Here is a 25,262-nt window from a genome sequence, read left to right as displayed (position 1 = left end):
ATTGTAAATAGTAACCAGATCAAAGGAATCTTGGAGCAATATGTTTTCAGAGAAGAAGCCCACTGGTCTCAAATTCTTCCTCTAATAGTTCAACCATGTCACCACTCCATCCACATCTATAAAACCCATGTAGCCAATAGTTCCTGATTTATCTATCTATATTCCTTCTGGATCTCCTCTGCCTGGGTCTCTTCTTTGCCTTCTTGTCCCACTTGGATGCAGGTCTGTCAGTCAGTGCCAATTTGTCCTTTATCAACTTGCAATAAAGAAAGATATCAGTTGATATAATTCACTTAGAAGGCTTTATAATTGGACAGACAAAAAATGACAATGTCCTGAAGAAATAAGAAGTGATGGAGAGGAAAGGCGGAATTTGAAAGATGATAACTAACTAGATATGAGAGAAGAGTGAGAAGGAATCTGTATGGGCTTGAGTAATAAATGGGAAAAGTAACCTAGGGAATAGGAAGAGATAGTAATGGAGAATTGGAGTTTTAAAAAAATTTTTTGAGAGAGTGAGCAAGTGCTTGAGTGTGGGGGAGGGAGTAGAGGGAGAGGAGAGAGAGAATCCTAAGCAGGCTCCACACTCAGCTCAGCGCTGAGCCCAAGGTAAGGCTGGATCTCATAACTGTGGGATCATGACCCCAGCCAAAACCAAGAGTCAGACACTTAACTCACTGAGCCATCCAGGTGCCCCGAATTGGATTTTTAATTGATCCATGAAAATTTGGGCAGGATAGGAAAGCTGTATCCATTCTCTTTCCTAGCCAACCTCCCACCCTCAACTTTGAAATTCCTACCCACGTCTAGTACCTAGGAATTGTTTAAAAACAGATGATACCACATCTCAAGGAAGAGCATACATGAATGTTCAGGATTGGTTTTTTTCCCTGAGTTCATCTTGGTAGGAATGAGGGCATGAGTGTGGACCAAGGTTAGAGTCCCTTGTCTAAGAAAGAGAGACTGGAACATTCATGAACTCAGGCAAAGTAAGGCCTTGAGTAGCCTATAGGGGAGGTAAGAAAACAGGTCAGTATACTCACCTTATATTTCCTTGGAGGGAAACTGTGAATCGAGATAAAATTGCTAAATAATCAACAAAGCAAAAAGTACTTTATTCAGAATATTTAATTTTAAGTAATTTCAGACGAGATCGGGCGCGCTCAGGGTGGGATGACCGTAGACTAAGTAATTTCATATAATACAATTATAAGTCAGCACTACTCTATTGAAATACAGGCAATTAGAATATCCGAGGCCTTATCTCATTTTTAATGCAACATCATGGGAAAACCATAGTGGATGTTCCAAGGGCATTTAGTTCAATGTCATCATACCCAGAGTTCACTTCTTCCCCCTGGAGCAGCCAGGGATTAGATTCTTCTTTCCCGGGACCAGCAACCCCTCTAGAGAACTGTAAAGAAGAGCCTGAAGCAGTAAAGAGAAGTTTGATTAGAACTGGGACGAAGGGACAGGACAGTGCCCCATGGTGGAAGCAAGTCAAGTAAGTGGTGATGATGAAGCATCAAGTAATGTTCAAGGAGACTCAGACAATTTAATATAGTTACAGTAAAGATATATCAAGGTCATCCTATCAGGATCCAGTCCATGTGGGTCTCTAGGAAACACTGTTATCACGGGAGATCTATGGCCAACACAGGTGCTCTATGAAGACATGTTTCTCAGCAGAGATGGCCCAAGAATGGTAAGAATCATAAGAAGGGACATGAAAATTTCTCCTTTCACAATTTACAGATCTGAATTCAGAAAGAGAAGGGCACAGGAGACCTGGAGAAATCTCAGGTCCTCACTGACAATCCCACTCTGCTCTTGATGGCCTTGACTTGTGTTCCCAAATGCCCACAAAAACAATCACAGGATCTCTTCCATACTTGCCACCTCCCCTGTGTCACACTGGCCCTCAAATGGAGAAACACTCTTCTCTGGAGAATGAGTGTCTTCATTTGACCACTGAAATGTCTGGAACAGATTGGCCCTTAACTGCCCAGAAATTCAGACTCTATAATCCACCATCATGGCTTTAATTTTCAAGGCTACCATATATCACAGACTTCGTACGTATTAGTGCTAACATATGATTGCAGTGCATCTCAAATTATTAAATGCCTCACAAATTCCAATATTGCAATATTTCTTAAATCTCTAAATGCCTTTCACATATGAGACAGCACAAAAATATTATCACAACAGTCGTTCTATTTTTGGACTTGGTAAACTAATCTGTGTCTTAATGCAAGCACCTCAAAGACGAAGTTATGGAGACGCAGATACCAAGAATATAGTGATGCTCCCCCTCCCCAAGGAATGTGAGAGCATGAAAGAAAGGAAGATGGTCAAAGGATATGAGATCATCTGAATTTTGAGATCATTTGAATTTTGAATCTATAGGAAGGATGAGCAATAAAGAGCTCAAATTCACCCTTTCCAGGACAGAGACAAAAGATTACAAGAGATCAACTAACCCCACTCACCTGTCTGAGAGGCCTTCATCCCATTCTCCTCCTCTGGGGGCACTTCCCCCTCACTCATCCAGGAGGCAGGAGGAGGCTCAGGCCCTGGTACCTCTTCAGCATTATCATAATCCTCACTAGGGGCATCAGTCCTCTGAGCTGGGGATTTTAAGGGCAGACAAAGGGGTCAGATGAAACCACAGTAAATGGGTTGGCTAGGTAATACCTAAAATCCCTTCTGCCGCAGAGATTCTGATGGCTGCTAAACAGAGGCGCTATTCATTTCGTGTTTTAACAGGTCTTTTCCAAGGTCATATATTTCATTTTATGTGTCCATAAACCAGAAAAATAATCCAAACACCTCAATATTTCCTGATTAAAACTACATATTTCAAAGAAACTCTTACACCATTGTGCCTTACTAAAATATTTGGTCAATTACACTTTCCAGATGTTATTTTTCAAAACAATGTGTATTTGTTGCAACTGAATGAGGGTGGTTCTGGACACAGAAAGCCCAGCCTCACCATGAGGCACATCAGAGCAACCAGAGAAGGAGAGAAGAGACCCCTCTAATCCCAGTCAAAGGAAGACTGTCCCTCTTGAATCTCATCTCTATGAAGGGAAGTCCCCTGCCCCCAATACCCAGCCAAGGCAGATTCACCCCTACTACCTGCAGCAGATTGAAAGTCACTATTCTCCTCACCATCCCCAATGTAATATGGCAGTTTAGTCACGGAGTCATCTGACAGGGCCCCTAATGTGGAGAAAAAACATCACAAAACAAATAGAACACACCCTCTCACACCCATGGGACATGTGGTGAGGCTGAGAAGAAATGCTGGAGCATGATGTGTGGCTCCTGCAGTACAAAGAGAAGGCTCAGAGCTCACAGGGGCTCAGTAGGAACCCATTCTGCTGCCTTTGGAGGAGCTGCTTCTGTGAGCATGAGATAGGTATGGGGTCTGCAGAGAAGCCTTGGCTCACAGACAGTGGGGGGCTGACAACTAGAGGGCACAGGAGGGCAAGGCAGGGATACACACCATTGCTGCCCAGCAGATCTTCCTTCGTTGTCACAAGATAATCAATCTCCTCGTACACAGCCTCATTGAGAACATCTTCAAAACTGGGTAAGGCTGAACAAACCACCAGCAAGTGAGAGATTGCCCCCTGAGTTCATCCTGAACCAACAAGCTAACCATTCTTCCCAGTGCTCACACAGGGAAAAAGCCTCAGGGCTGCCAGGACTCCTGCAGAGTCTCCTCATACCCCATGTACCATGTCTGCACCTCTCTCCCTTGTCTGACTCTGTGTCCCCAGCTCAGCCCCTATTCTTTCTTGTCTCACAGAGAAGCCATGACTAATGAGTGTTCAATCCTAAGAGACTCTATAGATTCAGCCCTTAGAGTTTCATGTGGGGCAGATGGAGTTTTTCAAACAGTTTCCCCCTCTCACACCTGGCCCCATCTCCTGCCTCCACACACTCCCCATGTCACCCTGTACCCCCCATAGCCCACCTCTGCGCTTTGCTCTCCATCTGTACGTCTGAGTCACCAGGATGACGAGGACCAGGAAGAGAAGGGCCCCCAGGATGAGGCAGAGCATCTCAGACAGGGAGAAGATGCCACGGACAAGATTTGGGCCTGGTCTGATCCCTAAGGAGAAGAAAGCCAATAGGACTTGGAGTAGGGCACGGACCCAGGGAAACTCCTTTAGCATTTCCAGAGCACCCTGGACAAGTCCCAGCCTCAGACGTAACAGGATTGACTCTGACCCTGCTGGGCACTCCCCCAGGCCTTGTCCTGAGACAAACTGAACTCCACTCCAGTGAGGTCCAAGGGAGTGCTGGGCCAAGTCACACAACTGCAGCCCCCTTTCTTCGGGCTTCCCCAGACCAGAGCATCAAGCGACTCCTGGGATAGGCATCTAGCTGCAGAAAGGTGACACTCATGTTCTTGCTGTGGAGGAGTGACATTCATGGGCAAATGGGAAAACCTTAGGTTCTGTAACAGGAACCAGCCTCCCTTGGCCCAAGGGCAAGGGAAATTTGAAGGGAACTAGGGGAAGCTTCCCCAAGGAAAGATGCCCTAAGACCTCCCCACCAGCAGATGGTTCTTCAGGATCTTTCCTCTTCTGAGTTGGCTAATTCTGTCGGATTCCACAGAATAGGTCCCGAGAACCTGACTGTTCTGCCCTGCCTACAGATCGTGGCACTGTACCTGCTGTAGTAGACAGCGATATTGTTCTTCCACCTAGAGAGAAAAACAGGAGTGTGCAGTACAGTAACTGGTCAGAGTGCAGGGCAGCCCATTTTCCCTACCTGAGCCCTGAAATCACCCCTCAACTACCCCAACATTAATGTTGAGACCTCCTCCTCTCCTAGATCCAGGGCTGACAGCACCTAGATGCTTTCTGAATGCAAACTTCCCATTTTACCCTAGCCCACCCCATTGTCCCACCCTTGCTCCAGCTCAACCAGAGCCACTCACCAGAGCACCGCACTCCAGCATCCTCCTTGTGGTTGCAGTTGTTCTGCCCCCAGGAATCCGCAGCACAATCCCACAGGGAGGATTCCCTACCCCTGCACTGCACCTCATCCAGCCAGATGCTCCCATTTCCAGGCCCAAATGCCGCATTCTGCAGGGCCTCCAGGGCAGAGCCACAGCCCAGCTGCTGACACACCACCTCGGCCTCTGCCAGGCTCCACGAGTCATCACACACTGTGCCCCAGGAGCCCTCGTGCCAAACCTCCACTCGCCCTGAGCACACCGTGTCTCCTCCCCTCAGTCGGAGCTTCTCTTTGTCTGAAAAGGCAGCAGCACCTTCTGTTACTGCCCCTGCTGGGAAGGAAAGAGCTCTTGGGAGCCAACAGGGGAGGCAGGAGGGGCTGATGTACCTGTGCAGGGGGCAGCAGTTGGACAGCTCTTGGGTCTCACTCCTGCAGAAGCAGACAAGGGGGAAGCGCTAGATCAGGGACAGCTGGGGGTGGTCTTGCCCCAAACAAGATTATTTAAAGTGCTTGGCTCAGTCCAAATGACAAGTGAAAATAACTGGCTTCGTAATTAATCTAACGGGCTGAGTTACTGAGACACTCACTAAATCATAGCCGATATCACCACCTGAAATTATTTTATCCATTTACTTGTTTATCACTTTCCACATTCCACAATAAATAAAACACAGACATGTGTGCATGTGCACACACACACAAACACACACACACAAGCTCCACAAAAGGAAATACCTTGCATGTCTTATTCACCTCTGTGTTTCTGCTATTAGGACATGCCTGCCACGTTGTATGCATTCACTCAACAAGTGTGCATTGAGAACCTTTTATAAATACTATGTATAGGGGCTTGATAAATATTTATCGAATGAATGGGTGAATAAAATCCAGTAAAACATAATTCCTTTAAATTCTTGCTAATAAGTAAGATAATAAAGGAAATACAAATTGATATTAATGGTTTGTGGTAATAATAGTGGGTATTTTGTTAATGTCCAGAATCACAGAAGCAATTTGCATTCAGTATTCCATTTATATTTTTAATGGGAAATTATATAACAGATTATAAACTTTCCTTATCTATTTTTCGTTATGACATGTGCACAAGCAAAGATTACTATATTAAGAGGATACTTTTTGTAAAGAACTGGAATAAGGAGGACTCAGAGAAAAATGGTTAAGTAGACAAATGGCTAAGTAGTAAGCAGAAATGTTTGCATGATACTCAAATATACTGACAAAAACTACATGGAGAGGGGACACAGATAACAAACATGGGACCAAAAAATGCATAAAAAATTGAAACCAAAGGAAAAACAGAAATTTGAAACAATACAAGAAAACAGAAGTATACGTAGTACTTGTCATAAAATATCAGAATTGGTATACTCTTTCCGTATCATCCTATCCAACTTTCTACCCTATGAACATCTCAGAAAATGATAGCAGGACCCTTTTTGGGTGGTTGCTCACTTTCAGGACTGGAGACTTCACTATCACTCAACTCATTGCGTTTAATTGTAGAAAATTATCATCAATGTAAGGTCTTATAGCTTAATATCCGTTTGGCTTTTCACAGGAACAAGAAAAGGAGGTGAGGAAAGAGAAGCAAGGAAGAGAGTGAGCCTCTGCCTTTGAAATATCTATCACCACGCTCTCCCTTGGCTGTGGACTTCAGACAACTCCCAAGATATACCTGAGCTGGCAGGGAAGGAGGAGGGGGAAACAAGGAACTGGAAAAGAATGTTGAGGGAGGGGAAAACACTGTAAAATGCAAAAAAAGTAAGGAAGGGAGGGAGGGAGGGAGGCAGAAAGGAAGGAAGGAGAAAGAAACCAGGAGCAAAGCAACTGTTATCCTTATTTCAGAGTTCAAATATTTTAGCATGAGACATAGGTTTTCTAAGCTTATTGATTTGGGAGCTTCTATAACATTTGGCTTTAGTTTAATACTCCAGTTTTTTATAAACCCAAGCATTTTCTCTAGATATGAAGAAGACAATTGAAAAGAGTCCCCAGAAGTAATTTGACAATATCTATTAAAATTTATGTGTGTGTGTATTCTTTGATCTAATAATATCAGCATTGAGAGTAATCCTACAGTAAAAAACTCACCTGTATGTAGAAATACATGTACAAAAGGATTATTATGGAAGAGGGAGGAGAATCACCATGAGCTGCTCCAAGGGTAGGACTCTCGCTGATGGATGAAGGGTTTAAGGAGGCAGGTTTATATTGTTTATAAAAAGGGAAAATCAAAACCAATCAGACTACCAATAAATAAGTAAATGATTACATGAACTGGACTAGCAATCTCTGATGACTGGAATATTATACCACTGATTTACAAATGAGTTAGATCTACCTGGAGGAATAGCCATGATATATTAAGCAATAGAAGCTAATATAACAATAATGTGTGTGATATAATCCCAATTTTGTAAAATCAAATAACAAGATACCATCAACATAAACCCTTTAAGGATATATGAGTTTGGATATGTTTCAATGAAAATGGATGATTTTGGAAAACAGTACTTACCAGTCCATTAATCCTGTTTACAACAGAAGGGTATAAATAGACAAGGGGTCATGGGCTGTGATTCATTTCTCTTTCTACATTTTTTGTATATATTCCCTGCTTACTATAAGTAAGCAGTGTTTTTGTAATTTAAGCGAACAAGAAAGGACCTGGTCTCTCTCTCTCTAAGCATAAAAGAAACTAGTGGAAAGAACACAATTTCCCTAGTGCCAAGCATGGTACAACCCCAGCAGGAGCAGATGTCACTGATTCAGGAAAGAAACACAAAGATAGGCAAAAATGGATATAAGGGAAGGTGCTGTCCATCCCATCATGACTCCAGTGTTCTATTACCTGACAGTATTGTTCATTCCCCGAGGGGCCATCACAAGGTGAGATACCTTTATGGACCCAAATCTGCCTCCTTGCAACCCCCATCCATCAGCTGGTGTCCTGTCCCCTGGATCAGCTACTTCATGGTGATTCTTCTCCCTCTTCCATGGTAAAGTCCTTCAAAGTTCAACAATCAAGTTACATTTATTCTGGCATTTCTGCTAATTAGCCTAATTACAGACTTCTTATGACATGGTTTCTGGTTGTTTTTGCACTGGAGACACATGCCCTCAGACAATGAAGTGTGCCTGTGTCACTTCTCAAAGTAGATCACCCTATTACACAACAACAAATTAATCCACTTGGCAATTAAAATAAATCTATTTCCAGCATCGAATACTACACTTCAGCACCTTACTTCTCACTCTTTGCCCTTCACTGTTTCTCAAAAGCGTTGTATACAGTTCTAACCATCACCTTATTGATATTTTTATTTCTGGTTTCTACCCCACCTCAAAAATGTTCTCATTAAACAGTCAATAACATACAATGCCCAAAATCTATTGGGTACTTTTCAGCTCAAACGTTCTTGAAGCCTTAGTAGAATTTAATATATATCACCATCCCCCTTTCCTTGAAACTATTTTTTTAACCTGAGTTCCAGACACAGTATTTTCTGGGTTCTTATCTCTCTGTCTGCTCTGCATCCGATTCCATGTCAGTTCATAGAGCGTACTAGCTTTTAAAAGTTAGTGTTCCTTGGAGCCTGTCTTAGGAGCGTTTATATTCCCAGTGATCCCAACCACTCTAACCTAACAATGAGGTGGAGTGACTGCCAAGGGAAAGCAAAATGAGAAGGAATGAGAAGTGAACCTGCTGAACACTGCTAAAAGTTCATGAATACTGGAGAGAGAAAAGTCTCTTACCTTACCAATTCAGAGGAATGGTGGACCCTAACACTTAACTGGATGAGTTTAGAATAGTAGAAGAGGGAAAATTGTGAAGACTGTGAGTGGTTACTGACCATAGTTTCAGAAACATAGCTAAGGAGGAGAGAGAAGGGGGATGGGCAGTAGCAAGGAAGTCAAGGAAAACTGTTTGTTCAGGTATTTTTCAAGATGTGAGACACACAAACCCATATATATGAGAATAAACCAAGAGACAGGGGGCAGTCAATGGTGCAAATTAGAGGGAATAGAAGTGAAGACTTGGACAAGTGCAGTTAGGATTCACAGCCTCAGCAGAAGAGCTGGCCTAATACTAGGACTGAGGTCACTGATCCAGGAGGCCAGGTGAGTACAGAGTATGTGCAGAGACCACAGATAAGTAGACTTGGTAAAAAGGAGATGAGGAGTTGGCAGCTGACTTTTCTAGTTTTTCAATGAGATAAGAAGCAGATCATGATTTGAGAATAGATGGTGGGGATCAGGTGTTGACAATGTGAGGAGAGCAGAAAATATGTAAAATATAATTTTAAAGACAGGGCAAGCACACACACACAAAAAAAGATAGGGCAAGCAAACATATTGAAGGAGTACAGTAGTACTCAGAGACACTGTGGAACTCCCATTAGAGATTGCGTCAGTGAATTCAAAAGTAGGCTAGCAACTTGACTATGCGTTATTTTCCTGCCTTTGCCTTAGTCCAGTGCAGACAAGGAGTACTCAGGCAGTTCACGTTAACCAGGTGAAGTTTGCCAGGTGCAGTTGACAAAGAAGAGGCAAGGGAGTTGAATAAATTTAAGGAGAATGATTATAATGTTGGATCATATTATCTAATCTGGCTAAGAAAAAAATGTGCAGACATGAGGGAAGTAGAAAAGTAAGAAAAACTGATAGGGGAAAAGACTGGGTATCTCCGTGGGGACAAGAAATTATTTGAAACAGAGCATTCTGGGTTAGGAGCCATAAAGATAGGAAGCATTGGTCAGATAATGGAATAAAGGAATCAAGATTTCAAGTTGTACAGCTACTGGTGGTCAATGGTATATGCATAGGCAGAGATAGGATGGAAAGAAAGGTGCTTAGAAATGAGGAAGTCAATGAACTAAGAGGCCAGAATGCTGTCTCAGTTGTGTTTAAGGAGGTTGTAGTAAGTACCAATGGTTCCAGGAGTAAGACAGAGATGAGGAACCTGATGAGTCTGGTACTGCAGTCTTCAGTGGACAAGGGGAGTGACCAGAAGATTAGGATGATGACAGCAACAAGTAAAGTACTAGGCGGTATTGTCTCATGGCATGAATTTCAAGTAGCTGGATGTTGAGAAGAGAGACAGAAGGGGAATTGTTGAAAGTGACAACTGAGAGCGAGAAGTATACCTATTCCAAGTCTCGGCCCAGAGAAAAGTGTGTTGAGAGAAAAAAAGGAGCCTCCAGTTGACAGGGAAATCGGTGTTTTCAGGGAAAAGTCAGGTTTTGATCAGAACGTGAAAGTGAAGGGAACTTGGAGGGCATAAGAGAGTTTGAAGAGGATGGGCTCCAAATTCCAGCAGGTTCTGCAAAACATTTTGAGAGGGTGAGATGAGGGGGACAGATTAAGCACATGGTAGTTAATGAAAGGCCCAGAGGATACAGGATCAGCCCCCAAAAACTGTGAACCTGAGGGTCTCTTAGAAGAGACAAATTCAAGCAGAAAGTCATGGGGACATGAGGCCACTGACTTCTCAGCAGTTCTCCATGATGAGGCAGCCAAGAAGATAAATTCCTCTTTAACAGGAATGTCTTCCTGGGCCCTGACTCAGAGAGGTCTCTGGCTCTGCTCATCATTCCAGGGGAACCCTGCAGCCCTTTCCCTCATCCTTTTCAGCTCTGGCCATGATGGGATTTTCTCAGTGCCTCAAAGACACCATGTTTCCTCCCACCTCAGTATGTACACTGACCCAAGTAATCTCTCCACTTTCTTCCTCTGAGAAACTCTTACCCTTCAGCTTTCCATCTAAGTATTTCTTCTTTTACCCCAACTCCACACTTCCACAGCACTTTCTAACTCTTCATGAAATTTCTGCCTAATGAGAGTTTTCAACACTGGACTGTAAGCTCCGTGATAGTGGAGACTATATTTTCTTCTCTTCTCCATCCTCCTACCTGCAGCATAAATTTGTGCCTAGAAGGCACTCAGTCACTATGTACCAACAGACTGACTGAAGAACCAATCTGATTGGTGCCAATTGGCGTCTGGCATTCCAGAGTAAAATACCATTAGTTTAAGAGACAAAACAATCAGGGTTGATTCCTCATTGACCCTTATTTACTTTAATGTGTTGGGATATCACTTAACTATTCCTAATTAATAGCAATTGCTTAGAAAGTTGATCAGGGTATTGCTTATGTTCAATGCAATCCTTCTGGTATTTTTCATGAAACACAAGTTTCCTTATTTTTTACTGTGAAACAAGATTGGAAAATGTAAGTTAAATAATCATCCAAACTTCATTTGTAGTCTTATCTTAAACTCATCCCTTAGATTTGAAGATATAAATCTCACTAACAACATCCTACAGGACTGGGACAGACACATAGAAACAGTAAGTTACCTGCACACGAGATATAAGCTTCCTCTTTTGAAGAGCATGAGTTTCGTCTCCAGGAGTCAGAAGGACATTGCCAGAGAGAGGAATCAGTTTTCCGACACTGGATTTGATCCACCCACCGAAGTCTAGAACCTTCCCTGGGAACTATGGAAGAGTTGAGGGTCCCACTGTTTCCACAGCCAAGCTGTCTACAGATGATGGACAAGGTGATGTCTGCCATGTGGCTGTGGCAGACACTGCCCCACGTCCCATTGTAGAAAACTTCCAGCCACCCAGCACACTGCTGGTCCTCGCTCACCAGCCTGAGGTTCAGGAAGTCTAAATATGAAAGGGGAGAGAGGGGGAAACAGTCCACAGTAAACATTCCACTCAACGCTCTTGATTTTTTTTCTCCATGCCTGTGATTGTGAACACTCATCACTGCCTCTTCTGAGGAAGCACCCACTAGGTGGCAAGACTGAAACTGATCTCCCTTTTAACTGATTTTGTGCGTTTGTGTCTGTGTTTCTATTTCCACCACAATGATGTAGTAGAATATGAACAGAGAGGCATACCCACCTGGGTACTCTACGCAGAGGGAAAGCTGAATCCTGCTTCCTGACAAAACTTCTGACAGAGTATGTGAAAGGGAGTGTGGAAAGTGGGGTGGTAGGCAGAATAATGGCCCCCCCAAGGTGTTGTGCAAATATGTTACCTTACATGTCAAAGGAGACTTTACAGATGTGATTAAGGTAAGGACCTTGGGATGGCGAGATTAACCTGGAGTAGTGCAGGTTAACCAGGTGAGCCCAAATCCAATCACATCTTTAGACCTAATATCCTTAAAAATGGGAAGTCTTTCCCAGCTTCAGTCGGGGAAACATGACTGTGGAAGAATGGTCAGAGGGAGGCCACGCTGTCAGCTTGAAGAGAAAGAAAGGGAGATACCTACCAGCCAGTGACTGCACATGGCCTTCAGAAACTAGACAAGACAGGGAAAAGGAATCTCCCCCAGAGCCTCCAGAGAGAATGCAGCCCTGCTGACACCTTGATTTTAGCCCAGTGAGACCCTTGTTGGACTTCTCACATGCAAAACTATAAATTAGTAAGTTTGTGTTGTTTCTACCACTAATTCTGTGGTAATGCGTTTCATCAGCAATAGGATCTCAAGACTTTACCACCATGGAGAACTGAAGATCGAGCCCTGCTTTCCAATGGGAACTGTAGGAAATGGCTCTGTCAGGAGCTCTTACTGAGAAAGAAGGACCTGAACATCAGCTGCCGCAGAAGGAAAAGAAAGCACCTAATCTTCATTTCTAGGAAGACAGGCAGTGTGGAAGGAAGTCTTCCTCTCCTCTGGCCCTTCAGCAACACCCCTCAGGGCTCAGACTCCCATCCTCCATAGCCCCCACCTCCTGGCCCAGCCTGTGGACAGCGTGCGGGCAGACCTGAGCAGATGACCCCTGCGTCCTCCTTGTGTCTGCAGTTGTGCTGCCCCCAGCCCTGGGAAGGGCACTTCCAAATGTGGGACTCCTTTCCTGTGCACATCAGGTCGTCCAGCCAGATAGGGTCTGATCCCTCCCCGAAGTGAGCAGAGACTGTGGCATTGAGGGCTGCCCCGCAGCCCAGCTGTCTGCACACCACATGGGCATCCCTCAGGTCCCAGCTGTCATCACAGATGGTGCCCCAGGAGCCCTGGTGAAGGATCTCCACTCTGCCGGCGCAGGGACCGCCGCCATCCACCAGGCGGAGCTGTCTGCGATCTGAGGAGAGAATCAGGCCACTGGAGCATTTCACAGGAAAGGAGAAGGGCTTTCTGGTCCCCTGGGACCCCTCACCTGAGCAGGTGGCAGCACTCTCCCGTGAGGCTGCAGAGCCTGCGGGTTCTGACACAGAGTCGTTGCACTGGGGCAGCAGCTGGGTCTGGTTTCCTGCAGAAACGGCATGGTCAGAGGGTTGGTAGGGTTGAGGAACAGGAAACTGAATTAAACTAAAGAGGAACCTAGGGCTGAGATGAAAGCTGTAACATAACAGTAATGTTACCATAATTTTAGACTTCACCTCTTTATGGAAAGTTCTGCTTCTGACAATGCCAGATTAGTTTCAAGCCAAGTGCTTCACTAAGAATGAATTTTTGAAAGTAGGGATATATCAGTATTGCTTGAAAGTGGTGAAGAGCTACCAAGACAGTGAGAATTTTTGGAGCCAAGCTCTGAGAGAAAAGTAAAGGGCAGACGTGAGCCACTTGCCCCTTGAGTCCTTTGTCAATTCAAAGATTATAGCTAAGAGGCTGAAAAGTTCAGCAGAGATTTTGCCAGACTCATAGGGCTCAGAGGGTACAATGTATAATTCAGGGTCAGCCAAGGAGGACGCACCCTGAAACCAGAGCCTTTGTACCATAGAAGGAAAAGTGAACTAAAAGTAGACTATTCTTCAGAGGGATAGATGCCCAGTGTCTAAGTGCTTCAATTCCCTTAAACAAAGTGATCTGTCCATAATCATTTGCCAGGAGGAAGGAAAATAAAATCCTTCCTGAAAGATTTCTATAATTTTTCATCTAAGATGTCTGTCAATCAAAAATACCAGGGCAAGGGGTGCCTGGCTGGCTCAGTCTGTAGAACATGCAACTCTTGATCTCAGGGTTGTGAATTCGATCCCCACAGCAGGGGTAGAGATTACATTTAAAATAAATTAAAATGTAAAAAAAATACTCAGCCATAAAAGAGAAGAGATTTGACAAAAATCCAGAAGGATAAAAGAGGCACTGGAAAGAAATTTACAGGGTATCCAGTTATTAGAGTAACCTGACAAGGAGTTTAAATTACCATGATTGAAATGTTCAGGGAATTAAAGATAGAATTTTGAAAGAGAAATATTAACAAAAAATCAAATAAAAATTCTAGAACTGAAAAAGTCAATATTTGAAATAAGAACTCAAAGGGTGAGTATAATAGCCCATTAGATCAGGACAAGATAGAAATAGTAAAATGGAAAATCAGAAGGAAATACAACAAAAATGAGGCCCAGAAAGGCCAAAAAGTGGAAAATATAAGCAAGGACACCAAGTCATGCTGAAAAAGTCCAACATTCATATTTACTAAGTCCTAGATATATAAAGGCACAATGTACAGAACTAAAAGTAGAAATTCAAAAATCCACAATCACTTATTTCATATACCTTGGTGGTTTTTAAACATACCCCAAAATCTTTGATACTGCATCCTTGGAGAGGTGGGCATCTGTGCTTCCTTCCCTTGAATTTTGGCTGGCCTTCACCAGTTGTTTGTAAGCAATGGAATGCAGTGAAAGTAATACTACTTGACTTTCAAAACTAGGTGAGAAAAGTCAGGCAGCCTCCCCTGAACTCACTTAGGACATTTGCTTCTGGGGAAATCTACCCTGAGGAGACTATTGTGCTGAGAGACTATCATATGCAGGTGTTCAGGTCAACAACCCAGCTGAACATTCCAGCTGCCAGACATGTCAATGCGCCATCCTGGATTCCCAGTTTGTATCCAGCAATGTTATAATTAGACTGTAACTTCTAATAATCTAACTATAGATTCTTTAGGGTTTTCTGCACTTAAGCAATTTTTGGAATCATGTTGTAAGTTTTATTTCTTCCTTTCTAGTTCTTATACTTTTAATTTTTTTTTGCTCTCTAAAATTGGTAGTAGATATTAATATCATCTCCATCATCCCAGGGAAAAAATATTTCAATATTTCACCATTAGTGTGAAATTTGCTCTGGATTTTTGTTGTATGGCCTTTAACAGACTGAAGGAAATTCCTTCTATTTTCAATATGCTAAGAGATGTTATCATGCTTCTTGAATCTTTTCAAATGTCTTTCCACCTCTGATGAAAAGATTATGTGGTTCCTTTTTTGTTTAGTTTTGTTAATTGGTATATTTTATACTAACTGCATTTCTGGAACAAACTCTATTTGGTTGTGGTGTATTAATTTTTCTACATCTCTAGATTCAATTTGCTAACATTTTCTTCATGAATACTGCATGCATATAGGAAAATTGCTCTGCAATTCACCTTTGTTCTAATGTCCCAGTCAGATTTTTATATTTATGGTCCTTTCTGATATTTACATGATTCTTGCAACTTTTCTGTAAGTTTGTGTTTATTAAAAATAAAAAGTTTAGTACATAGGGAAAAAAGAAGAATTAACACCCAATCTTCCAAAGAACTAAAAAGAGAGAATAATTCCTACCTCACTTATAAGAGTTGGAAAAGTGTGTCTGTAGGAGGTGGTAAACTCAGGAGTCTCTTATGTCACCATCTTGGATTAGATCATCAAGGTTTTTTTGGTGAAAAATGACAAGCTAATTCTAAAATTTATATGGAAAAGACCGAGAATGATCAACACAATTGAGAAGAAAGACAACAAAGTTTAGAGGTGTAACTTTACCACATATCAAGACATACTACAAAGTTATAATAATTTCTGAACTGGGGCATTCATGCCAGAATAGACAAGGAAACAATAGAACAGATTAGAGTCCAGAAGAAGACTCAGACATACTATAGACTCATTATGACAAAGGTGGCACTGAAAGTGTCTTTTTACGGAAGCATTCTGAGTCTATTGGATATTCGTATAAAAATATGAAATTTGATGCCTACCACATATGAAAATCAATTCCAGGACTATACAATTATACGTGAAATAAAGATAACTAAACCATAGAGGAATATCTTCAGGATCTTAGGGTAGACAAAGTTCTCTTCAAAGGACATAAGAAGCTCTTTATGCAAAAAAAAAAAAAAGTTGATAAACTGAACCTTGTTAAAGTGAGGAGCTTGGCTTATCAACAAACACCATTAAGAGAGTAAAAAGAAAGGCAAGAGTTAAACACCCAAAATAAATACATACATATCTGTACCACAAGTCATTGTCACAACTATCTATAACATTACTACTTGTAATAATTAAGAACTGGAGATAAATCAAAACTCCGCCATCAGTTGATGGCTCAATCCCTGGTGACATGGTCATTCAATGGGATACTTTACAATAATAAAAATGCGTGAGGCACTGCTATAAACAACGACATGCATGAATTGCACACATGGTATGGAATCAAAGAAGTTAGACGCAAAATGAAACATACTATAAGATTTTATATGAAGTTCAAAATAGAAAAAACTACTCTATAGCATAGAAGCGAGGAGACTGGTTTTCTTCAGACAGGAGGGTGGGCATAGTGACTCGTAGGGTATGAATGTGGCTTCTGGGGTCCTGCTAATGATCTCTTTGTTGATTTGGGTTGGGGTTACACAGTTACTGTGTACACACTTACTACTTACATACTTTCTCTGTAAATAATACTCAGCTATATTTAAATAATAGTGTTAATTTTAAAAGATATCCCTCTTAATATGAAGAGAAATGAAATCAATGAAGAGATGTATCAATATGTATCAATCAATATGAAGAGAAATATCAATGAAAAGAACCATATTTTATCATGGATTATCTCATTTTTAAAATAATTTTTCCACACTCTCTGCTCTTAGGGACATTTCACTCAAGGAGCATCCTGAGTACCAGTTAGTCCTTTCCTCTCTCTTACCTGAACAGATCACCGAGGCTGTGTTTCCACGGGTACAAGCAGGAATGCCCAGGGCAGTCACAGGGCAATTCCACAAAAAAGACTCAGCCCCTGAGCAGTGAAACCGAGCTTCCCAAATCTTATCACCTCCTTCCACAGAGTATCCTCCTTCTGGAGTAGAGACAGCGACTCCACAGCCAAGCTGTTGACAAACAACATTGGCATTGGCCATATTCCAGTGTGAGGCGCAAAGCATTTTCCAGTGTCCAGAAATATGCATCTCCACTTGTCCCTCACACTGAGAGATGCCATTTTTCATGAGCCGGACTTCTGTGTACACTAGTAGGAGAAGACAAGATTTCAGCCAAATCTCATGTCTTTTTTACCCTGGGAGAGTATTGTGGCGAGGTTGAAGTCCCACTCTGCATCTCACCTGAACAGAAAACTTGAACAGCCCCACGGTGGCAAGCACCTCCTGGACAGGACTCACTGTGGCAAAACCAGAGCTCAGGTTCATGTCCCTTACACTGGAATTCTTTAGGCCAGACTCTATCTGACTCTCTGAAGGACACATCCCCCAGGAAAGAAACAGCTTTGCCACACCCTAGCTCTGCACATATGACCTGGGCGGTGAGTAATGTAAAGTTCCCATCGGACAATGGAACCCAGTCTTTTCCAGAATGCACTTCCACCTGCCCTAAGCAGGGTCCATCCCCTCCAACTAGACGCACAAATCCTAAAAGAAAAAAGAAAACCAAACCAAGTAAGTGTTCATGATTCTTGCTTGGCAGTTAGAAGTGACATGTCATGGACAATGGTATATGACCATGACATGTCATAATAAAAGTTTTCTTTTCCCAGGCATTGGGAATGAGGAGAGGACTTAATAGTTGGTGTCAGAATGGGACCTCCATGAGTCAGTTTCTGAAGACAGATTATTTGGAGTAGCTGAATACTAGGAAAATATATTTTGGGGTTGGTTAGAGAAGCGAATTCCTCATCTGAGCCCAAGGAAACTGCATAATATGTAGGCATTCAAACTTGAGTACAGAAGTATGAAGAACAAAACCAAACCAGAGAGATATGGGCTATAAGACGGTAGAGATCTATCAGCCAAACAAGGTTAGAAAGTCATCCTGAGACTTGTGGGGCTCAAATTCTGGTCAGCTTTCTTTCCCAGGAGACAACCCTCAAGTGACTGGAAGATAGGGAAAACCATGAGGTCTGTATCCATGAATGCATGACAGCCTATAGACAGACTCAATATTAGAAATATAGACTTTATAACCAATCTATAATTGTGAGTACAAATTTTATCTATCTGATAATTTTTTATGGCAAAATATTCCATGAACTTCTTATGTTACCTAAGTGGGAAAGAAGATGAATCTGGATGTTAAGAAAGCTCAGAGAGTCGGGAGAGGAAGGGCGTGGTTCGAGCTGTCTCTCTTGAAACCCTAGGATATAAAAATAGCCTCCTTCCAATCCATGAACACAAGATAACTTTTCCATTTATTTGTATATTCTTTCATTTTCTTCATCAATGTTTTACTTTTTTTTAATTTTTAAAGAGTAAGCATTAAAAACATGCAGAAATTAGACAGATGATTGAATTAGCTGACAAAGTCTTAAACCATTTATATAAATATACTCAATGAAACATAAAGCAGATTTTTAAAAACTAGAAAAAAACTAAATGGAACTTCTAAAACTGAAAAATACAATATCTGGAATGAGAAATTATCTAGATTAACTTACAAGAGATTAGACATTGCAGAATAAAAGAATTATGAAGTTAAACAGAGAACAACAGAAGCTTTCTCTCTGAAGCACAAAGAGAGAAGATAGAAAAATCACCTGTGAAAATGCATTTCAAAACTGAATGAAGATAAAAATGTCTTCAAATAAATAAAAAATGACAGAACTTGAGGCCACCAGAACTGCATTACACAAAAGTGTTACAGAAAGTTCTTCAAGCTAAAGGAAAATAGTAACAGATGAAAACGTGGATCTACCCAAAGCTATAAAGACTACTGTAAATGATAAATCTGTGGGTAAATATAAAAAACTTTGTCTCATTTTTAAAATAATAGAATATTTCAGACAAATATAACAGCAATGTGTTATAAGATTTACAATATATTTATAAGTAAAATCTGTGACAATAGCACAAATGACAAGAAGAGGGAAATGGAAGTATACCGTGGTAAGGTCTCCCATTATATATTGTGATATAATATTATTTGAAGTTAAAATACGATTGAAGAGTAATAATTTTAACATTATGGTAAATCTAAAAAACATTAGAATTACCACAAAGAATACATTAGATTTGATATATCTAATAAACCAACAGAGTAAATAAAATAGAATACTAAAAATACTCAAAGATTAAAATAGGAACAAAGAATACATAAGACAAATAGCAAGTTAGTAGACTTAAACCCAAGCATATCAATAATTACATTAAATTGAAATAATTTAAATACTCCAAATAAAAGCAAGATACTGAATAGAAGTAAGACACCACTTCAATTATATCTCAATAAAACTAGGGAAAAGGAGTAAGACTCACCATATACTGTCCACAAAAACATATATACATTAAATATAAACACAGAAACAGGGGTGCCTGGGTGGCTCAGTCAGTTAAGCATTTGAGTCTTGATTTTAGCTCACGTCATGATCTCAGGGTCATGAGATCAAGCCCTGCATCTGGCTCCACACTGAGCATGGAGCCTGCTTGAGATTCTCTCTCCCTCTCCCTCTGCCCTTCCCCCGCCTCTTTAAAATAAAATTAATATTAAAAAAATAAATACAGAAACATATTAAAAGTGTCAGAAAAGATAGACCATGCAAGTACTAATCAAAGAAAGCTGTTGTTTTCTTTTTTTTTTTTTTAAGATTTTATTTATTTATTCATGAGAGAGATATATATATAGAGAGAGAGAAGCAGAGGGAGAAGCAGGCTCCCAAGGAGCAGGGAGCCCGATGCGGGACTCGATCCCAGGACCCTGGGATCATGACCTGAGCTGAAGGCAGACACTTAACCATCTGAGCCACCCAGGCGTCCGAAAGCTGTTGTTTTCTATGTTGATATCAGACAAACTAAGACTATAGGGCAAGGAATATATTTAAAAAAAAAGAAGAAATATTTCATAATGATAAAATACAAAAGAAATCATGTAATATCAAACTTAGTGGGATACTGCTAAAGCAGTGCTTAGAAGAAAATCTAGAGCCTTGACACTTCCTTAATGCATATATTAGAATACAAAACCCTGTTGGTGGGAATGCAAACTGGTACAGCCATGCTGGAAAACAGTATGGAGGTTCCTCAAAAAGTTAAATATAGAGCTACCTTATGACCCAGCAATTGCACTACTAGGTATTTATCCCAAAGATACAGATGTAGTGAAAAGAAGGGGCACATGCACCCCAATGTTCATAACAGCAATGTCCACAATAGCCAAACTGTGGAAGGAGCTGAGATGCCCTTCAACAGATGAATGGATAAAAAAGATGTGGTTCACATGAGAGACGATGGACTCTGAAAAACAAACTGAGGGTTCTAGAGGGGAGGGGGGTGGGAGGATGGGTTAGCCTGGTGATGGGTATTAAAGAGGGCACATTCTGCATGGAGCACTGGGTGTTATACACAAACAATGAATCGTGGAACACTACACCAAAAACTAATGATGTAATGTATGGTGATTAACATAACAATAAAAAATCAACTGCCAAAAAAAAGAAAAAAGAAAAAAGAAGATGTGGTTCATATATACAATGGAATATTATTCAGCCATCAGAAAGGATGAATAACTACCATTTGCATCGACATGGATGGAACTGGAGGGGATTATGCTAAGTGAAGTAAGTCAAGCAGAGAAAGACAATTATCATATGGTTTCACTCATATGTGGAACATAAGCAATAGCACAGAGGAGGGGAAGGGAAGGAAAATCAGAAGGTGGAGAAATCAGAGAGGGAGATGAACCATGAGAGACTATGGACCCCAGGAAACAAACTGAGGGTTTCAGAGGGGAGGGGGTTGGGGGGGTGACAGGGTGATGGGTATTAAAGAGGGCATGTGTTGTGATGAGCAGTGGATGTTATACATAACTAATGAATCATTGAACACTACATCAAAAACTAATGATGTACTATACAGTGGCTAACAACATAATAAAAAAAGAGGATAGTTTAGCTAAGAAAGTTTAAATAGGGCCACACATAAAAAAATAGAATACAAAGGAAAAATTAAATATAAATATCTAAGAATCCAACTCAAGAATCTACAAAAATAACAGCAAATCATAACCTAAAGAGAAGAATGTAAACTAAGAATTCAAATTAATGAAATAGAAAACAATTACAATAAAGAAAATCAACAGGGTTCACTGGTGATTCTTTTTAAAAGAATAATAAAACTGATAATCTTCTAGTAGATCCGATCAAGAAAAAATGAGAAAATACACAAATTAACAATATCAGGGATGAAAAGGGGGTTATCATTATGGATCCTATCAATATGTAAAAGATAATAAGATATGAACAAGTTTTGTTCTAATTTGAAAATTTTATTTATAATAGGATGAGTCCTTGAAAACTAATTACTTGAAAAACACAATTTACCAAAAACTGGTACAAAAAGAAATGGAAAATCTAAGTACTCCTTTATTTGTTAAAGAAATAGAACTCATATTATATTGGGGCACTGGGTGGCTCTGTCAGTTAAGCATCTGCCTTCAGCTCAGGGCTCAGATTGTGGTCCGGGGTCCAGGGATCAAGCCCCTTGTGGGGCTCCCTGCTCAGCAGGGAGCCTGCTTCTCCTTCTCCCTCTGCCCTTTCCCCCCTGGCTTCTGCTCACTCTCTCTCTCATACTCTCTCTCTCTCTCAAATAAATAAATAAAATCTTAAAAAAAGAAATAGAACTCATACTATAAAAATTTCCCACAAAGAAAATTGCAAGCTTCAAATACCTGCACTTCCTCGGAGCTCAAGAACAACTCCTGCATCAGCACAGAGGAAGAGAGGGAGAGAGGAAAGGAGAACAAGAAGTCTAAAACAGAAGCTGTAGTCATTATATGAATTAACATGGACCTTCAGTCCCCAACCTCCCCTCCTGAAGTTAATTGCGTCTTCATCCCCTTCTCATTCTGTACCTCAGTGATGTAGCCCTTCTCAATTTGTGAAGCCCCCCCCAATCTTCCCCCCCTCCCCCGAACCCTCTGAAATCCCCTTTTTCTTTCAAACAAGCTCCTCTATACTCTTCACAGATCATTCTTTCTACCTCTGGATTTCTGCTAAACACAACACTTTATTTCTAACAATTCTACTAGGAGGCTGGAATTTCTCTTTCATACCCCTTTCCTAAAATCGACAAAAGGAATTCCAAGAATTCAATTTAAATTTAAAATTTTGCAAAAACATGGTTTCCTATTCTTATCAATGTTACATCACCACCACTTTGACTTCCCTTTACATCATTAAAACATGTTCTGGAAAATATAGAACCAGATGGAGAGTAGAAACTGATGACAAAGAGATTAGTCAAAGAAAACTGAAACAGTTCATTAAAATATGAGAATTTAAATTAAAGCAATGGTAATGGTAATCAGGGAGTAAAAACCAAAATTAAAGTTTAGATGCCATTCCACTCTCAAACTCTTTTTATTTTTATGTGTACCTTAACTGGAATTAATATCAAAAGCATCAATTTTCTTAAGATAGTAATAGAAGTTCCAACATCACACACTCTATTTTTACTCAGATACTGATTTATCAAAATAAGGCAAGTCCCCTGTAGTGTTTCCACAAGTTTATCTGCAGTTGATACCATGATTAGGACATTGTGACAATCAGGAATGTTACCTGAAATGCCAGAAAACAAGTTTTCTTAAAAAAAATCCTAACTGAAGGTAGTAAACTCAAATGCCCCTTGAAAATATTTTTTTAAATAATAATAAAGAGGATGGGAGGAAACTTTTGAGATTATAGATAGCTTTATGGCACAGATTGTGCTAATACTTTCACAGATGTATACTTACCTCCAAACTCATCAAGTTGTATACATTCAATAAATACAGGTATTTTTTTTGCATCAATCATACCTCAAAAAAAATAAATAATTGTACTTTTAAGGACCTGAATTAATATCATCGAAGATCCACTGAAGTTACAATTTGAAAAAATCACTTTTCCAGTGATCTTCATGCAGATCACAAAAATGCTGACTGGCTATAGGATCGTGCTGTTAGGTTGCTATAGACCTAGTCAAATGTACTCATATCTCCACATTTCTCACCACTCCATCAGATGGGATGGCCCTTTTTTAAGACCCAACAACCTACCTTAGGGAATTCACTGTGATATCTGATAATATCTTCCTCAAGTCAAGCTGTTCTGATGGCGCTGGTGACAGACCTTTTCATCAACCATTGTGACAACTACTGAAAACATCTCTGGCAAATACCAACTCCACCCATTCACACTCTAGTTTCATTGTTGTCTCTACTGCCTCCACTTTGGCATACGCCAAACACACTTAGGCAGAATGGAGCACTTCTTATGTGCCCCCTCAGGTTCTCTTGGCCTCACTGCCCTTAGTATTTCCTTTGCTCCTGCTACTATATTGTAAATTTTAAAATTGAATGTTTTCCTACTGCCTCAGTGTCTTCACGAACAGGCTGTGAGCACACCACCCAGGTGACCAGGTGCGCCAATGAGATAAGGCTGACACCATGCCACCAGTGCCCCTTCTTTCCCTGCCCTCACTGTGACCTAGGAACATTCAAATGTTTTTGAATTGTTCAAATGTTTTTGAATTGTTCAAATGTTTTGTTTGTGTACTCCACCTTGACCCCCAAAATGGTCATTTACCCACAGGTCTTTCCTCTCTTTCTTGGCTCTCCACCTGCTTGGTTGAGCCTGCTCCCTTGGCACTTCTTCCATGTGGCCCCCTTGCAACGTTAATGACTCCATCTCTCTAGGACTTGCAAGTAAAATAAGCTTTGTTTCCCTGAATCTCTCCCATGTCCCCTCTAGTGGTTCTACCTGACTGACCATCTCATGAAAGAAAACAAAATAGTTACCATGATGAAACTTATTTCACACAGGGACAACCCAGCAGTTGTCCCTGTATGAAACATTTGACCCCACCTTCCTACCTTTTATGACACACCACAGAGATCTGAAGGACCCAGTGATCCATAGGTCTCGAGCCTTCGCTGTCCAGGGCCAAGCAAGTCCTTATGCTTCCTTGAGCACCTAATACTCTAGGAGTCACTGTGTGACTGGGGTCTTCACCCAAGTATGTGATCCTGTTAGTTATTCTAGGAATGAAACCAAGGCTATTCCTACAGGGCATCCCCTTGACAGATCAGACAGGCCTTACCTGAGCAGACTACTCCAGCATCATAATTATGGGAAAAGTATCGCTTATGGTAGTCTTTAATAGGAGAATGATGACAGTCATTGAGAGTTAATTCTGTCCCTTCACAAACAGTATTTAAAAGCCAAATAGGCCCATCCCCTGATCCAAAATGAGCCCCTCTGGGAGCATCAACAGCATGTCCACATTCCAGCTGTCTGCACACCACATCTGCAGCCTCCATATACCACTTGTAATCATGCACCGTGCCCCATTTTCCTTGGTATTTCACTTCCACTCTCCCCTCACAGCGGTGGCCCCCATTCATCAGCCTTAGCTCCGTAACTGTAAGAGAAACAAAAACACAGAACACAGGACACAGGAAAGATTTTAGGATATTAGTGGTATGCTGGTAAGTATTAAAAAATGAGCTCTCTGGGGGAGGGAAAAAAAAACCTCTCATGTATAGCATTTGTTGATTTCTGTGGTATAAATATTCCCACTGTGGTCAATTTTAAGCTACCAATGTGGCATCACTGAACATGGAGTTGGGAAGAAATGCACACAATTATTTCTCACAAGCAAGTAAGATTCAGCTCCATGAATACCAATGAGGACAGGCCTTCAGATGACTCTAACTGCTGCCTTCCCAGTACACATAAGGCTGGTAGGGGCCCAAATTCTCCCATCTCATTTACAGTTCATGGCCCATGAAGTCAGTGGAGGACTATTCCCATTCCTTCTCTGTCCCATAGGGAACATTCTCATCTAGCTTTGGAAGAAAGGACTGTGGTAAGCAGCCTCTAAAATGTCCTGATTATTCCTACTTCCTGATATTCACACTTTTACATAACCCTCCTAGCACTTGAATGTGGCCTAAACCTAGTAACATTCATCTAACAATGGAATTTGGTAAAAGTGATGTGATGTCACTTTAAAAATCAAGTTTCAAGATAATTCTGGTTTCTCCTGTTGACCTGTCTTGC

At 41.1% G+C, this 25,262-nt stretch overlaps 1 protein-coding gene across 1 annotated transcript; it reads right to left on the bottom strand.

The window, feature by feature from the left end:
* Nucleotides 1-1,282: 1,282 nt before the first annotated feature.
* Nucleotides 1,283-24,981, bottom strand: LOC116623530 (antigen WC1.1-like). The gene is made up of 14 exons (XM_032390753.1): nt 24,975-24,981; nt 24,301-24,621; nt 17,338-17,640; nt 16,926-17,243; nt 13,177-13,269; nt 12,787-13,101; nt 11,363-11,677; nt 5,368-5,409; nt 4,961-5,275; nt 4,691-4,723; nt 3,989-4,126; nt 3,515-3,607; nt 2,493-2,630; nt 1,283-1,428 (listed from the first exon to the last, which is right to left on the bottom strand). Exons 1-14 carry the CDS (start codon nt 24,979-24,981, stop codon nt 1,283-1,285), a joined length of 2,577 nt encoding a protein of 858 aa, XP_032246644.1.
* Nucleotides 24,982-25,262: the final 281 nt, after the last annotated feature.

The sequence above is a fragment of the Phoca vitulina genome, unplaced genomic scaffold (assembly GCF_004348235.1).
Source record: "Phoca vitulina isolate PV1807 unplaced genomic scaffold, GSC_HSeal_1.0 scaffold59, whole genome shotgun sequence".
In the NCBI taxonomy this organism is placed as follows: Eukaryota; Metazoa; Chordata; class Mammalia; order Carnivora; family Phocidae; genus Phoca; species Phoca vitulina.
Note: the sequence above shows the minus strand (reverse complement) of the source record. Positions and strands in the feature narration are given on the sequence as shown.

What these genes read in the sequence shown, in the direction of transcription:
- LOC116623530 (XM_032390753.1), bottom strand. An exon ending in CGCAGGGGTCATCTGCTCAG is followed by an intron (nt 11,678 to 12,786) that starts GTCTGCCCGCAC and finishes TTTCATATTTAG; the next exon opens with ACTTCCTGAACCTCAGGCTG. An exon ending in ATGGAGAGCAAAGCGCAGAG is followed by an intron (nt 3,608 to 3,988) that starts GTGGGCTATGGG and finishes TGGTTTGTTCAG; the next exon opens with CCTTACCCAGTTTTGAAGAT.